We start from the raw sequence: 16,561 nt of genomic DNA, 5'->3' as shown, positions 1-16,561 counted from the left end.
TAGTCCTCCCTTTCACTTGAGCTTCTATTTCCCATCCCAATCAAATCTTCCCCGTTCCATTATCCTGCTTTCCTCTTGATACAGTAACTAGTGACGGAGAAATGTTTTCCAAGAGACGCAGTCCACTGGGAGGAGCTCGTGAAAAAGAAGATTATGGGCGCCGACACCACCCTTCATCAAATGACCAAAGTCCATCACGCCTTGTCCCTTCTGTGCGACTCTTGCCAAAAGGGCACAAACTGAACTCTACCGAGAAGAAACGGCGTGCAAACCCAGATGAAACACTTGTTCCCGAGTTGTGTCCTAGAGCAGAGATAATTGTCAAACACCCAAGTTGGGTGGTTTGGTCAACGGTGCTCCACCAATGGTCGGTTCCTGGTTCCGGTCAGTGCACTGATGTTATGTAAGATGCTAACGTTTGGAGAAGCGGTTGGCCCGAGGGCTCCGGGAATTCTGTTTTGCAACATTTTAGAAAGTCTGAGATTATTCCAGTTCAAAGGGAACAAGTTGGGCTTTTCACAGAGAGAAGTCGGAGGCTGCGGTCGGCCAGTCGCTTGGGGCCCTGCGACCCAGCTGTGCGCACCCCGCCTGGAGTGGGAGGCGTCGCGGCCCGGCTCCGCGCTCTCGACGAGCCCCGCCCCGGCCCGCTCGCGGCGCCGCGCAGTCATGCCCCGCGCAGCGCTGTCCACGCTCCTGCTGCTGAGCCTCGGCGCCGCCGCCGTCGCGGGTAAGCCGCCCCCGCCGCGCCCACCCCAGCCCCGGCGCCCCGCTCCGTCCCGCACCCACCCCTCCGGCTGCGCCCGGGGCAAAGGCCAGAGCCGAGGACCTTCCTCCCACTTCCACCGCGTCTGCATCCTCAGCCCAGAGCCTCCACCCCAGGCGGACGGCGAGCTAAAGGGCGGGGGGGGGGTTTAAGTGTCCCCGACGGGGTGTCAGCGGGGAAGGGCTAGGCCCGCGGGCGGAGGGGGGAACCAGGCCCTGTGGGTGGGCAAGTGGTTAAAACAAGAAAAGGGCTCAGCCAAAAATCCCTGTCCCAAGAGGAAGGGAAGAGGCCAGGCTGGGACCCTGCTACAAAAGCTGTGACGTAGAGAAACGTGTGGGCGGCCGCTGCACCGGGGACCCCTTAAAAGTTAGACGGAACTAGTCGCATGCACAATGACTCGCGAGGAAGACAGACAATTCCACCGAGCATTTGTTTTTGCTTAAACATGGAGGCATGTCAAAAATGTTAATGGGAAACTCACTCGGGGGGGTGGGGGGGTGGAGGGATTTCCTTCCAAAAAACGCTAGCCATCGAACGTTTCCGAGAATGAGCGAGCAAAATAAACAAGAAGGTCGTGAAAGCCTGTGTGAACTTCAATAACGGGGTTGTGCAAGAGATCTTTGCCTCCTGGATCTCGCTGCATTTTAAGACAGATTCCTGTGTGGAGCCTGCTGACGGCGGGGAACGTTTTAAAGGCTCTGGGTACTGGAGATCTAGCACTTCGGAGTTTGCGAAGCTCTTTTCCTGGACCCCTTAAGCAGCGCTTGTGGCCAGTTTAGACCGTCCTCCCCTGCCCACCCGAGGAGCAGAAGCAAAATGAGCAGTTTCACACCTTTCGGATTGCATACATTAATTTTCATTAGCTTGTGGTTTGGTTTTGTTTTTTGTTTGTTTGTTCTGTTTTTCGAGACAGGATTTCCCTGTGTAGCCTTAGCTGTCTTGGACTTGCTTTTAGACCAGGCTGGCCTTGAACTCAGAGCAATCCTCCTGCCTCTGCCTCCCAGAGTGTTGGGATTACAGCCATGAGCCAACCCAGCGTACATTAATTTTGTCTAGGACTGTCTACACAGCACTAGAGCTGCTGTGCAGTCCGGACGACCCTGAGCCCTGTCTTCCACAGTCTCCCCTTGTTATCTGAGACACCTGAGCTCCCTCCTAGCTCACTCGCCACAGTTCCAGACTGTTCAGAAACAAAACAAAACTTTTGATGTGACTGTTGTTGCGGGGATGAGATGGTACAGTGAGGTGAATACGCTTGTTTTGCAAGCCTGGTGAGCTGAGTTCAGTCAGTCCCTGGAACCACGTAATGTAGGAGAGAAGAGACTCCGTGAAGTTATACTCTAACCTCCACAGGGCACCGCGCCCACACACACACCCTCCCCCGTGCCGTCACACCTGTAGCAATGCACTCCTAGCCAGTTTGGAAGGAGAATGAGTTTCTAGCCTTGGCACCACCTGTGACGTTGTTTTGACCAGCGATGGGGGACAAGCTTCATGAGGTCTGGTCTTCTGTTACTGTGATCTGGATTCACTCTGCTAGTCAGGTCTCTCGGTCAGGAGAAGGACGAGCATGAGCGCTTTGAACGCTGGCCAGCCAGCCTCTCTGCACTCAGTGAAGTGGGGATGGGACTTCCTAGGACTATTGTATCGAGTGAGAACTCCCTCTCTCCTGCCTTTTGCCGGCCCGGGAAAATACCACTCTGCTGGCCGCTTAGACTCCCTGAGCACATTTACGGACATGATGAAGAGAGCTTATCAAGAATTAGCTGAATGGCCAGATCTCAACCCAAAAAGAACCTCAACAATGTAGCATAAAGTGTCAATGTAATGCTGAGGTGGGGAGCGCTCTGTTTTGTTTTTGGTTTTTTTTGTTTGTTTGTTTTGTTTTTTTCTGTCACTTGGAGTGTGTCAGTGAAAGTGAGCTTGTTGGTTTTAGTTATTAGCTCAAAATTCACATCAGCTAAGACGTCATTTAACTGTTGAAGGCTCCGTGGCGGATCTCTATGGAGGGTCTCTGGTCTGGGGTTTTTGTCTGTTTGTCGAGGGTGCTGCTGGGGGTCTAAGCACTGTGGTTCCTTTCCAATCGTATCACTTCTACCCAAGCTTAGAACTGAATTCATAGCATTTCCAGCTTCTAAAGCCATCCAGGTCACTTTTTCTCACCACTGTAGATGGAGAAATCATCTCGGATTAGATGTAAGATATATATATATATATATATATATATATAGATTGTATTTTTCAAATAAGCAAGTGGATTCACCAATAGTTGTTATTTTGGGATTCCTTTTGTTATTGAGACGCTTTTATGAATTTGCTGAAAACCAATGTGCCGCTAAAAAGCATGTGTTCCATCTACATGACTGTGTAAGGGCACAGACCAAACCCACATATCTGAATCAGTTACACAGCTGAAAACTCTTATGGATGGTTTTCCGCATGAAACCTCACAAGTCCATCTGGACAATAGGAGTCCTGTTTGGCTTAAAACAAGGTCAAGAAAGAACAATTTTGCATCATCCCTCTTGGGTATGTGATTGGCTTCATGGGTTATTTTAGATTTTGAGGAGAAACCAGGAAAGTTAATCCATTTTTTTAAAAATGGTGCAGTGGCACTCAGTGAGAACGGCACAGATGACGAACCTCTTCAGTGGATAACTATCGTAACAGTCCTGTGAGGACAGGTATGAGGGCAGAAGCTAGTGGACATCAGGAATGGAGGTTAGGAAGAATGTCAGTGCAGCTCGGGTTCCCTGGGATTTGACAGATCCTGAAGCCGGTGCACAGCCTACGGTTAGTTGAACGTGTGAGCCAGCTTCTCCCTCCTGGATGCATCACACATGTAATAAACAGCCTCCATTGTCCTCTTGCCCTGCTGAAGTTGGCCTGTGGGAGGTGAATGGGTGCCACTGAGAGAGCAGAGAGTGTTCGCAAACTTGTGTTGATAATACAAAATGCGCTATGTGGCTGACTTGTCGTTCGTTTTAGCACACGATACATTTAACTAAAGAACGTATATGGAAACTTTTAGGCCTAAGTGCAGCTTTTAACTTCTTCATGAGAATACTAATTTCTATTCATATTAAGTTAACAGAATTATGAAATTGTCCCCAAAAATGCCAGAGAAGTTGCTAAAAAAAAAATAGCAACATATCTTTCAGGATTGTCATGAAGACGTAAGAGTTGTAGAGAGTAACTGTGCTTTGTGAGCATTTTCTAATCATAACAGACTGATAGCAACAGTGCTAGCATGGAAGGCGACATAGGGCAGCTTTCCAGTCCTGAGGTAAGTACTCTCTTCAACTGCCCTCGTGGAAGAGCCAGCCTCTTTGTAGTAATGCAATACTTTGTGATCCTTCAGCCTTGAGTGTGTCTATCTGGGATACACACAGACCTGTAGCTTGTAAGCAGGGGTTTCCTTTTTAAGGTAGAGATACAGAGGACACTGAAATGAGCCTAACGAGAAGGCACCTAAAAGTTCTGGGTGAGTCAACAGGGTATTTTCTGCTTTTGTCGCTTGTAGCTTTTTTCTTTTCTTTTGGTCTTTCATAATTATTCAGCAATAGTCTGGAGTGACACGTTGCCATCATCACGATGCTCACTTGCATCTCAGGAGCCTTGGGTTTTTGCTCTATCTGACCTCAGTATCAGGTCTTTCGCACTTAGAAGCCTCAAAAAATGTTCCTGAAGCTTTTCCTTTGGTGTTTACTTGCTTGTAGCTCACTGCCACACTAAATAGAGTTGACGTATTTAACTGTGGTGGTTAGGCGTATGTATCAAATTGAGTGCACTACAAATAGATGCCTACACAGCTGATAAAACACTATTTCTGGACTGCACTAGCATTTGAGAATTTCACCGCTGCCCCGCTAAATGCTGAGATTAGCATTTGTGTCTGTAAGGTTTAGTGAAGGAAATCTCCCCTCTTCGGCCTGGGCTGGCTTCATCTACTCCTTTGAGATAGAACAGGAAGGCTGAGGAAGGTCAAATTCTTCAGCCTGAGCTGAGGCATCTGTTATCTTCCGCCTTGAACCTTCTATGGCACACCTGGTTCTCAGGCTTTCGGACTCGGGTGAGGATTTATGCCATTGCCCCTCTCCCTGACCCCATCCTCAGAGTTCAGACCAGGCCTGAATAACAACATCACATGTTCTCCAGCCTGCCAATGATAGATCATGAGGTTTGGTTTGTTTGCTTGGTTGGTTGGGGTTTTTTGGCTTCAATAACTGGGTGAGCCAGACAGATAGGCAAGGTAGGTAGGTAGGTAGGGCAATGGATAGATGGACAGATAGATGAATAGATAGATGATAAACAGATAGATGGATGGATAGATAGATAGATAGATAGATAGACAGACAGAGAGATAGATGGCAAATCTTTCTTGAATTGGTGCTGTTTCCCTGGGAAATTCTAATACAGTAGCCAATAGGCTATTTCAGAAATGATTGACAACCAAGCCTGGACTCTGTACAGCTTTTCACTTCTGCTCTTCACCACTAATCCCTAACTCTTGAGATGCCATCTGCTTTCTTAGTCACTTTTCTCCTTGCTGGGGCATAACAGGAACCCCTTAGAGGAGGGTGAATTTTGGCTCACAGCTTGAGAGTAAAATCTGTCATATGGCAGGTATTTGTGGCTGGGAGGGCCGGAGTGTGAGGTTGCTGCTTCTCATAGCTCAGCAGACCAAGAAACAGAGAAAAGACAGAAAGGAGACGTGGTTAGAACTCTCAAGCCCCCTTCTTCCAGCTAGGTACCGCCTTCCAAAAGTTTCCCGGTTCTCCAAGACAGAGCCACAGCTGGGGACTGAGCCTTGAAACACATGTACTCCAACCAGGTCATTCATCCTTGGTTTCCATAGGTTTGGCCATCTCATAATACCAAGGGCACTCAGCTCAACTTCTCCTCACAGAACTAACATTTTCAGTGTTGTTCTATAGACAAACTTTTGGCTGCGGGTCCCTGTAATATAGAAAAAACAGACAGATTTCATGTTTTCCGTGTATAGCGGCAGAGAATAATTCTTATTAGTAAATAGAAAGTAGCAAGGCATGACTGGACCACGGCATGACTGGAACCCAGCAGCACAAATACAAAGCCTGCAGCTCCGTGTCTGGCCGCTGGAACACCAACAGTCCGTCACCTTCTGGTCCTCAACAGTCTGCGGTAGCCGTGCCTCTCCAGCCCACAGCACAGGCGACCCTTCTCCCAGACCAGCTTTGCTCTGTCTGCAGCTTTTGTTGGTAGATGTCCTGTGTTTCTGGCTTCCCCCATGTCCCAAAATCTCTAGCACATCCTACCCTTCATAGCTGTATACACAAACTCCAAGCTTCATGCAAGGACTCTGCCCCTGTCACATGTTGTCTGCCCCTGTGGAACTTTGGCACTATCCTCCGCAGTGCTTGCCCTCATGCTTGTATCTGTGTGTCTACAAAAATAGCATCTGTAGACAATGGCACGCTCTACTGCTCACTGATAACCTGGCCCCCGTGTACCACAATCTACAATAGCCTTTCTGTATCTCTGTGACTGAACATAGTGAAACATTTCTCTGGAAAGCCGGGCTGCCAGGAATAGGTTTTTTTTCAGGAACGGGTTTGCACTGTTACACCCCGGTGCTCTAAGAGGTAGAGTTGTTTTTACAGCATCTTTCCTTCTGTGAAGTGTGAGTATGGGAGGAGGGCTCTTTGATCCTCGGCAGTCACCAAAGCTACATCCACACCTACTTCAGCCTCACCTTCCAACCTCCCTCCCCTCCTCATTACCACGTGGCACATTTTGCACACCTTTGGGCTTCACTTCCTGCTCACTCGCACTGTAAATCTGGCCAAGAACAATTAGCAGCACAGCCACGCCGCAAACCCAAGTGCCGTGCAGTTCTGAAATCTTCCCTAGCAAACAAACCAGCCCATTATATCTTAATTCTCCCTAATTCAAGTTTTCAGGACAGAGGCAAAATGAAGCCAGGTTCTTTGCCAGACTAACAAGATCGGAAGGTCGGTCTCTGAAAGCTCCTGATCACAGCCTTCCTGGCTGGGTTTCCTTCATCCTCCTTCCTAGCTCCTGCCAAGATCACCCTCTTAAGCTCTGATTAAAGCCTTCCAGGACTTCTCTAGCCTCCAGCTCCAAATTCTTCCACTTTCCTCCTAAAAACCTAGGAAATATTATCAGGTTTCCTCCGGCAGCAACAATGACCCCGATTCTCATGAGAAGTCTTGTGGGTTAGCTACTTACCTCACTGCTGTGACCAAATAGCTGATCAGAGCAACCTAGGGCAGAATTTGTTTTGGCTCCCAATTCGAGAGTCCAGCACAGAAGGCAAGGCCCGCTGGTAGGGACAGCTCATGACTCTGGTAGCAGGAGTGTACAAATGCTTGCTCATGTCTGTGGGCCAGAAGGCACAGAGAGGACAGCAAGGAAGCCACACAAAACAATGCCACTTGCTTGAGAAATGCATGGGCCAAACAGATGAGTCTATAGGGGACATTTCAAGAAGTCATACGGGGACTCCCCAGTACCACTGCGGTGAGAAACTGACGTATCCACCCCACACCAACTCCCTGTTCATGGAAACTCGCTTTCCACACTCCAGCTGAAGTTGGGTGTTCAAGTGACTGCTGCCCTAGCCAACACACCCACCGCATCTGCCTGGGAAAACCCCAGCCAAACAACCCAAGAAACTGCTGCTTCCAGCTCTTAACCAGAGCCGCTGGAGGAGCTGATGTTTCTTGCTTTAAGCTGCTCATCTGTTACACGGCAGTAGATGGCTAATACACCCTCCTACGTGGTAGCCTCCATTTGACAGGATCTAGAATTCCCCTGGACACAGGCCTTTGGGAATTATCTTGATTTTGTTAGTTGCCAGCCTGGTCTACAAAGAGAGTCCAGAACAGCCGAAGCTACACAGAGAAACTGTCTCAAAAAAAAAAAAAAAAAAAGTCTCAGTGGGTAAAGATGCCTTGCACTGAGCCTGAAGACCCAGATTTGATACCATGGGCCCAAATGATGGAAGGAGAAAACTGATTCCTGCAAGTTGTCCTGTGACCGTCACCTATACATGGATTTGTCACATACGTGTGCCCCCTCCACACACACACTGATAAAAATATAGTTATTAAAAAAAAAAAGATATCCAAGTAGCACATGCCTTTAATCCCAGCACTGGGGAGGCTAAGGCCAGCCTGGTTTACATGGCCCTTTCCAGGCTAGCCAGGGCTACCTAGTGAAACAGTCAAAGTAGACAATCGGAAAAAAAAAAAAAACTACCTCTATATAAACTGATTTCTATCTTAGGATACTCCTCATCATAGTATATTTTGGATGATTTCAACATTAAAGCTGCCAACAAGCAACTCACGCTTGAGACCATTGTAAGTGAAATAGTCATTCGTTTGACTATTGACCAGCTGACACACTAGTGGCCTGAGTATGTTAGCAAGACTTTCAATCCAACGTGAGTACGGTATGACAGTTCTCCTTACGATCCATCCATCTTGTGCTTCTTCCTTTGACCACATGGTAGCTAATGTAGTCAGGCCATCAGGAAAAGGAAAACACGGTATGAGGAACACTTTCCTCTCTTGACTTCTGCTCACTTCCCGTCTTCCAGAAAACTGGGAAATAGTCTATTTTGGGGGCAAGTGAGCTCTGTGCTGTCAGAGTCCAAGGTTAAGTACTAGGGGTAACTGATGTCACAGACTGACCTCAGTAACAATCAAGAGTGTTGAATAAATTGAGATTAATGTGGCTGGTTACTTGACCATGATGTTTAAAGGAGTGCTTGTTTCTATTTCTTTATATTAAATCATAACATACAGAACTTAAAAGTAAAACTTCATGTAGGTAAGATCTTGCTGGTTTTGTGTAAGCTTAATACTTTGTGTTCTTTTGTCCACAGAAATTAAGAAATTCCCTTCTAGTCCTCCAACTTGTTTCAGTGAAATCAAGTTCTTACAGATTTGTTTTTGCATATAATGCTAAGTGATGGTACTCCGGGTCCTAGGCTTAAAGGTTTCACATCTGCATAATGAGCAAAAGAAGCCAAGGTAGAGACAGATGCTCTCCCTAAATAGCAGGAGCAGAAAAGGTATGACTGAGCTTCATAGAGCTATTACAGAACCTCCATTAACAAGATGCTACATTAAGAATATATAGGGCTTGAAATATACAGCATAGTGGGAGAACAGGGGGCCAAGCATCCATGAAGCTCCAAGTTCAAATCCTAACCACCCTCCGACATAGACACACACACACACACACACACACACACGCACACACACAGACACACAGGGATGGGGGAGGCTAGAAAAGGAAAGAAGGAAGACATGACTGTCAGTCTTGCTTGTGCAATACTGAAATTTCCCTGAATATTCATATTCTAGATACTATCTTCTGTTCTTGAAAGTAGAATTTGGACAAAAAAGATTTTGCAGAATTCTTAAGACTTTTAAAAGTATCATACACTACAAGGATAGCCTTCAGAGAGAAGCTCTTTATTCTGACTAGGTGATTTCCTTGGTATCTGGTTGGCTTGGCGATGGTGCTTAATTTGCATGTCTGAATTGCTAAACAGTCAAGAGGTTTGCAGCCACACTGAGAAGTCAGAAGCGAATCATGGCACAGTTTTTTCCCCTACAGGTAAAAGAGGGGAACATGAATTTCCTCTTACACCGGTTGATTGCTGGTTTCAACAAGGGAAATGATTCGTATGTGTGGACTTTTAATATTCAATATTCTGAGCATCGGGAACTCATATTAATAGTATTTTTTTTCTCCAAATAGACTGTCCTTCATCCACCTGGGTTCAGTTCCAAGGCAGCTGTTACACTTTTCTTCAGATAACCATCAGCGTGGAAAGCATAGAGGATGTCAGAAACCAGTGCATTGGCCATGGTAAGAAACTTTAGAAATAGTGTTCCTAGTATCTTTTAACTTGGTCCCAAGGGCTGAGGCGCAGACGGGGGAACTGAACGTGTACTTTATCCCTGTATAAGTTGGAGTGACAGAATCATAGTCGCATCAGTACCTAGTCACTGTGTGCTGTGACAGTGCCGTGAGACACTGGCTCTAGCGACAACCTGGAGCGGTGGTTCTCCGCCTTCCTAACGCTGCAGCCCTTTAATACAGTTCCTCACGTTGTGGTGACCCCCAACCATAAAATTATCTTCGTTGCTACTTCATAACTGTAATTTTTGTTGTTTGCTTGAGACAGGGTTTCTCTGTGTAGCCATGGCTGTCCTGGAACTCACTCTGTAGACCAGACTGGCCTCGAACTCACAGAGATCCGCCTGCCTCTGCCTCCCGAGTTCTGGAATAAAGGTGTGCGCCACCGCTGCCAGGCTCCTAACTAATTTTGCTATTGTGTTTTCCCGTGGTCTTAGGCGACCCCTGTGAAAGGGTCAGTGGCCCCCAAAGAGGGTCTTGGACCCTCAGGCTGAGAACCACTAATCTCTGAGAATGAGCCTGATCTCATCCGTTCCCCTCTCTCCAACAGAGACAGTCCTCAATATTTACTGCATAGAAATGTCAAGCGTGGGACGGGAAGGAATGTGGGACTTTCTCTTACAGAATCTTTTACCCAAGTTATTCAGGTTGCTTTTCTGATCCTTCTGACCCAGAAACTCACACACAACCTTAAGCAGATCTGATCAGCCTGCACCCACATGTCCCTCGCAACGTTTTCTGTGGGCGATGCCTTCCCTTCAGCTGTAGCTTTTCAACGATTGATATTAGAGCTAATTATGCGTGCACCCCCCCACCCCCGTGTGCATGCGCACCACGTATGCGCCTGATGCCTGAGGAGGTCAGAAGTAGATGTCAGATCCCCAGGAACTGGTGCGACCTGTGGCTGAGGGCCAACATACAGGTTCTGGGGCTTGAACCCCAGCCCTCTGCAAGGGCACCAACCCTGAGCCTCTCCCCTGCCCCTACCCTGGTGTTCCTAAGTGAAAGTTAAATTCAACCAAGCTGACTGCTCGGCATGTAAACGGCCTGAGGACAGGAATGTAAATGACCTGGAAGCATGTAATTAACCTGGTTACAAGGCTGGGTAAAAGTTCAGTTACTGAAAGTGGACTCCACGTGTTTTCCGGACCATCCTTTCCCTCAGCGCGCCAAGCCTGCTTAAGCACTTCATAATTTATGTGGCTTTCCCGAGCATAACAAACCTATTGAGCTGTTTCTTTAGTCCCCCTTACCAAAATTAAGTTCAGTCATCTGCTCAAGACCACACAGATTAATAATAACAGAAGCCAAGGTTCGGACGTAGTCTGGTGCTTGTGCTCTGTCTCTGTCTCCATCTCTCTCAGGACTGCCCTCCTTTACCTGGGATCCGACCATGTCACCGTCTTCAAAGACGACTGCTGACAATGTCACTTACACCTTGCAATCTCCTTGTCCTCCCCATGATTCTAGGCTGGACTTTGTGAGATGCTTGCTCATTTCAATGCAACATCTGAGATCTAGACCTTAAGAAGATTTAGTACATTTTCTGGAAGCCAAGAGAAGAGACTGATTCAAAGAGGAGGAAGTAATTAGCTGTGTCGAATGCCCCTACCAGTTCAGAAGGTTGGGGGTTGGTCAGGAACTCATCCATCCATACACTAATGTGGGCGCCTTTGATGATTTACACAGAAATCTCCGTGCATCTCAGAGCAAACTCCTAACTAAAAAAGATTCAAGTGGGGAAAAAAAGGCAGGAAGAAAGGTTGGGGAAATGAGTATAGATAACTCAGTTCTTGCAGAAAAATCCAAAGGCATCAGGGCAGTAACTGCAGGGGAACAATGACATATGACAAGAATGAGTTTTAAGGTGGCAGAAATAGCATCAGCTTGTCTTAACCCTATGACACGGTTCTTAATGTTCAACTACAATTTACTGACAGTAGCGACTTATTAAATAATAAACAAACAAACAAATAAAACCCCACAGGATTCCTAAAAGCGAAGTCAATGCCCATTACATAGCTTGGCAAATTATCTCTATTTTTTGTATTCCAACTTCATAACGTGGAATAAGTTAAAATGATTTTATAGAACAACAAAGAAAAACAGTCCCACAAAACCCAGCTGTGTGTGTGAGAGAGAAAGAGTGAGTGGGGGTGAATGCAGAAGGCAGCCTGCAGTGTGGGTCCTCAGCTTCCACGTGGTTTGATGGGTTCTCTTGTTACTCACTGTTCCATATGCCCGGCTAGCTGGCCCGGGGGCTTCTGTCTCTACCTCCTGCCCAAGCATAAGCACACTGGGGTCTATACATGTGCAACACCAGCGATAGTGAGTCCTGGGCATCTGAACTCGGGTCCTGATGCTTGTGGGGTAAGCATTTTACCCACTGGACCGTCTCCTCAGTTCTAGAGTTCAGACTTGCGCAGTATTTGAGACAGGCTCTCACTCCTTACACAGACAAGCAGGTGTTAGCCTTCCTGTGCTGGGACTGCAGACATGTATCACACACTCAGCAAATCATCTTTTTTAAAAAAGACTTTCATTATGCACATTGTCCAGGCTGGCCTTGAACTCCTGCCTCAGGCTCCTGAGTAGATAGGATTGCAAGCTTTTGTCATAGGACCCCAACAAAATTTCTGTTTTGTTTTGAGTGTTCCTACTCCCAAGCTCGCTGCCCCGGGTGTGGGTATAGAGCCCAAGTCCTCATGCATTTGGGCTCCATCAGTGAACTCTTTCAACACTCCTTTCATTAAAGATGTGCCTGGAGTACAGACAGCTCATGCACTTGGCTTTTTGTCCCAAAAAGACAAGCTTCTGCTTTGTCTCTTTGTTTTGACATTCCTTAGTGATGACGTCTGAAACCACTTGGCCGTGGGGTGGGAAACGTGAGGTGAGCCAGTGGCATTGGCCTTTGGTTCCTTAAAGATGCCTTTACTTCCGTGGCAGCACTAAAAAGTCGCTTGATCACCTCATCACACTTTTTTCTTGGTCAAACTCCCAACTCCGTAACTGAGAAATGGCCCTGCCTGCCTTTAATCCCCGCACTCATGCGGGCAGAGCTCTGTGAAATTTGGGCTAGCCAGGGCCACATAGTGAAGGGGGGGGTCAAGAGGGGAAGGAGGGGGAGACACGGAAGTGCTGGGTGTGGTGATGCTTGCCAATAATCCCAGCATTTAGGAAGCAGAAACAGTGATCAGGGGTTCAAGCCAGCTTGGTTTAAAAGGCTCAAAACAAAGGCTTGCTGCAGTGCTGAATCACCCACCTATTGTATGAGAGACTGTAAATTCAGTAACCAGGGGCGCTGGGGGAAAAGTGAAAACAATGAAACAAAAGCACACTACGCCGGTTAATTTTGGTTATCCACTGGACTGGACTGAGGGGTGCCTAGGATGTTTGATAAATGGCTCATAAGGATGTTTGTGAGAGTGTTTGTAGGGGAGGTAGGCCTACGGATCTAACTCAGTATGAGAGAGCCTGTCCTGGGAGCGAGTAGGTGCTAGCTAGTCAGCTGAAGGACAAGCTGGAAGGACAAAGGGACAGACAACCTCACCCTCCTTGGACCTGATTGCGCTTCTGCAGCCTTTGACTCTGTCTCACTCTACTCTCAGGTGTGCCCTGGGCCTTCAAGCCCTGATGTAGGACCTGTCCTAAGGCATCTTCTCTTGTTCTAAAGCATCTTGTACTCAGCCACTACTGGCTTCCCTTGGCTCTCCAGTTTGCAAATGGTCATTACAGAAGTTCAGCCTCTTTGGTCATGTAAGCCAATTTTGGAAGACTATGAAGTTTTCAAAGTCTATTTAATTAAAGTCATACTGATTGTGGAAGGAGTGTTGTTGAATATTAATATTTATTATTGATTTATCTTTTAGTTAATCAGCAGTTATTCCTAACCAGATGTATACCCAAATCACCACATAGAGACTAGGATTTATTCAATTAACCTAGAGCACAATGCTGGGCAATAGTTACTCTGTCCTAAACCAGCAAGTCCGCATAGTTTCCTACCTTTCAGATTTCATCCATATACTTGCTTTTAGTCATATCTTAGGTCTGGCTCATCTCTCCTCATGGTTCCATTTTCTCTCCTGCTGACCTCTGCTTCTTTCTCCTCCCCTCTGGACCAGGATGTCCCACCCTATTCTCTCCATTGCTCAGCATTGGGGCTGGTTGCTTTATTGACAATACAGAGAACAAATGGTGGCATGTTTATACAAACTTGAGACAGATGATGCTTAGAATAAGCATCACAATGCAATTTCGGGATTGAAACCAGATAGTAGGGTAGAAAAATCAGCATTTGAATGAATGAGGGTACATTCCACAAGAATATTATACCAACAACAGAGTAAATGGAAATACAGTTTCATTGATTCTGTTGAAACACAATGACAGGCTCTCATTGTGAACATAGACTAGCCTGGAGTACCTGATTCTCCTGCTTCAGCCTCTTGAGGCTTGCGATTACAAGGGTGTGTGTACCAAGACTGCCTGGCCACAATGGACATACACATATTTATTTTCCTTTGAAAAGTTCATGGCTGTTAAATGATGTCAACATGTTGGCTTTTAGCGGGGAGAAAGACACAATTTCCAGCATGCCAATATAACTTTATTTCAAGGAAAGTGAGCAGAATAGCAATTTTGAGAGTCTTAATAGAGTTTTAAAATAAGATTTCCTTGAAAACCGTTTTCATTTGCTACATCTATTTTAAAACAAGGTCATACCACATAGTCTATCTGGAAAGCTGAGGCTGGCCCCCCAGCTCCTGTCCAACCCAAGACCCTCTTGCCTGTGCCTCCCAAGTGCTGGGACACGTCCTCTTTCAACAGTTTACAGTGGTTATATTTAGAGATCCTGTATTGGCTCCTTGTCAAAGCTTTTCTTCACCCTTTTATCGAAAACACAGCCTTCACATGTTTCAGATAAGCAATTGTTTATTGTGCACAAGCAAAGACCGTACCTGACTGGCTTCCCCTATGGCTCAAATGTTACTTTCTTGATCAAATTGGGTACAATCGAATTTAAAACACAGAGCAGTTTTATACCTTGATTCTTGTTACTTGTTTACAAGTCCATGAATTCCTTGGGCTTCTTGTTGAAGCAAGGACCCTATGTCGGAATTTTCTAAACTGATCTTGTGTTTAAATGATGTCTTTTTCTGAATTCAAAGTGCGTTCACTTTGGAACCAGGGATACTGGCCCAGTGGTAGAATGCCAGCCTCCTACGAGCAAGGGTTAATCCCTAGCACCCACCCCACCCTAAAACAAAGTCTTACTGATTTGATTTTTTTAAAGCTCTTTGAGCTTTTTAACTAATCCTACCATTTCTCTAATAATCTTGTAGACTTTTTGCTCTACAAATTTCTATTTAATAGGTGAATTAGAAAGCTGGCAATATTAGCATTCTTATCTTGGGGCATACAAGGTGTTTTTTCTTCTATGTATAACCAGAGGGCATAAAAAATACTAGAATATTTAATTCGGAAAAAAAAATACAATCACACACAAGTCATATTTTAAATCTGTCATCAGAGTTTATAGAAAGGAACATTTACTTTGGGGGTGCTGTAGAGTGTTAGATTTACAGTATTCCCAGGGCTTTGCGCTAATTTACTCTATTTTTGCTATTATTATTAATTTAATAAAATAACTGAATAAGGGGCTGAAGAGATGGCTCAGAGGTTAAGAGCACTGGCTGCTCTTCCAGAGGTCCTGAGTTCAATTCCCAGCACCCACATGATGGCTATCGACCATCTATGATGAGATCTGGTGCCCTCTTCTGGCGTACAGGCACACCTGCAGGCAGAACACTGTATACATAATAGATTTTTTTTTTAATAACTGAATAATAACAGGAAAGGCTGGTGAGATAGGCCAACAGGAAAAAGTATTTGCTTGCTGGACAGGCCTGACAACTCGAGGACCATCCCCAGAACTCATGGTACTCACAGTGGAAGGAGACAATCAACTCCTGGTTGTCCCCCACTTCCACATATGCACATACTTGCACACATATTCTCTGTCTGTCTGTCTGTCCCTCTCTCTCTCTCTCTCTCTCTCACACACACACACACACACACACACATACACACATTAAATTAAATTAAAATAAAGGTAAACAGTTCAAACTAAGCCTGGGTCTGTTACATACACCATCTACTATAACAAACGCTTTCCTTTTACTTTTTGTGAGAAAAGAGCTATGTCATTAGTCATGATGAGAATCAAACTATCTGATTAAATCACATTAGGTGATATTATTAATAATGTGCTGTTAAGAAAAATATTTTGCCAGAGTACATACCTTCCTGGAGGATTCAAGTTGTCATTTGAAAAAAGTGGATCTTATTTGCCACATACAGTAATTTAAATCTCTATAGTGCTTAATTAGATTACAATGCTTAAAATATTAAAGTTCCATGGGCTGCAGAAAGATCAAAGAAAGGGAAGGGGGAAACCTCATTTCTGGATACTGAAGAACCAGCTTGCCTCCTTCTTAGGCTTAAAATCCCTTTTATAGTAAAGACAGACTAGGTTCTTTCCTGTTTCTGACTAACCCTCTGTTAATCTCCAGGACTGAGCCATACCCCACCTGCAACCTTAACTACAAATGGTTCTGTACTGCCGGTTCCAGGAATGGAGATCACGTCCTGTTTCAGAAATTTGCTTATAACCATTTGCTTAAACTGGACCTTTGTTCAAAAGGTCCATCTTTTGTTTGTTCTGACTAACTTGTTTTCCCCACATTCCTGCCATGCCTTTGCTTCAGGAGGGACTAACCTCTCCTGCTTGTGTTCCGCTCATGTAACCCACCTACTTCGCCCACCAAATCCCCCATTTGGAAAACCTCTACCTCT

General features: G+C 45.8%; 1 protein-coding gene across 3 annotated transcripts in view; it reads left to right on the top strand.

The window, feature by feature from the left end:
* Window positions 1-327: 327 nt before the first annotated feature.
* Window positions 328-16,561, top strand: part of Cd302 (CD302 molecule) — a 31,714-nt gene continuing 15,480 nt past the window's right edge. The window contains exons 1-2 of one of the 3 annotated variants that reach the window (XM_021639216.2): window positions 328-727; window positions 9,542-9,652. In XM_021639216.2, coding sequence (XP_021494891.1) covers window positions 397-727; window positions 9,542-9,652 — 442 coding nt within the window. In that variant the 5' untranslated portion in view covers window positions 328-396. The remainder of the gene's footprint in view (window positions 728-9,541; window positions 9,653-16,561) is intronic. The other 2 variants (XM_060390244.1, XM_060390245.1) reach the window with 2 other exon arrangements.

The sequence above is a fragment of the Meriones unguiculatus genome, chromosome 8 (genome assembly GCF_030254825.1).
Source record: "Meriones unguiculatus strain TT.TT164.6M chromosome 8, Bangor_MerUng_6.1, whole genome shotgun sequence".
NCBI lineage: Eukaryota > Metazoa > Chordata > Mammalia > Rodentia > Muridae > Meriones > Meriones unguiculatus.
The sequence above is the reverse complement of the archived record's forward strand: the minus strand, read 5'-3'. Positions and strand labels throughout refer to the sequence as shown.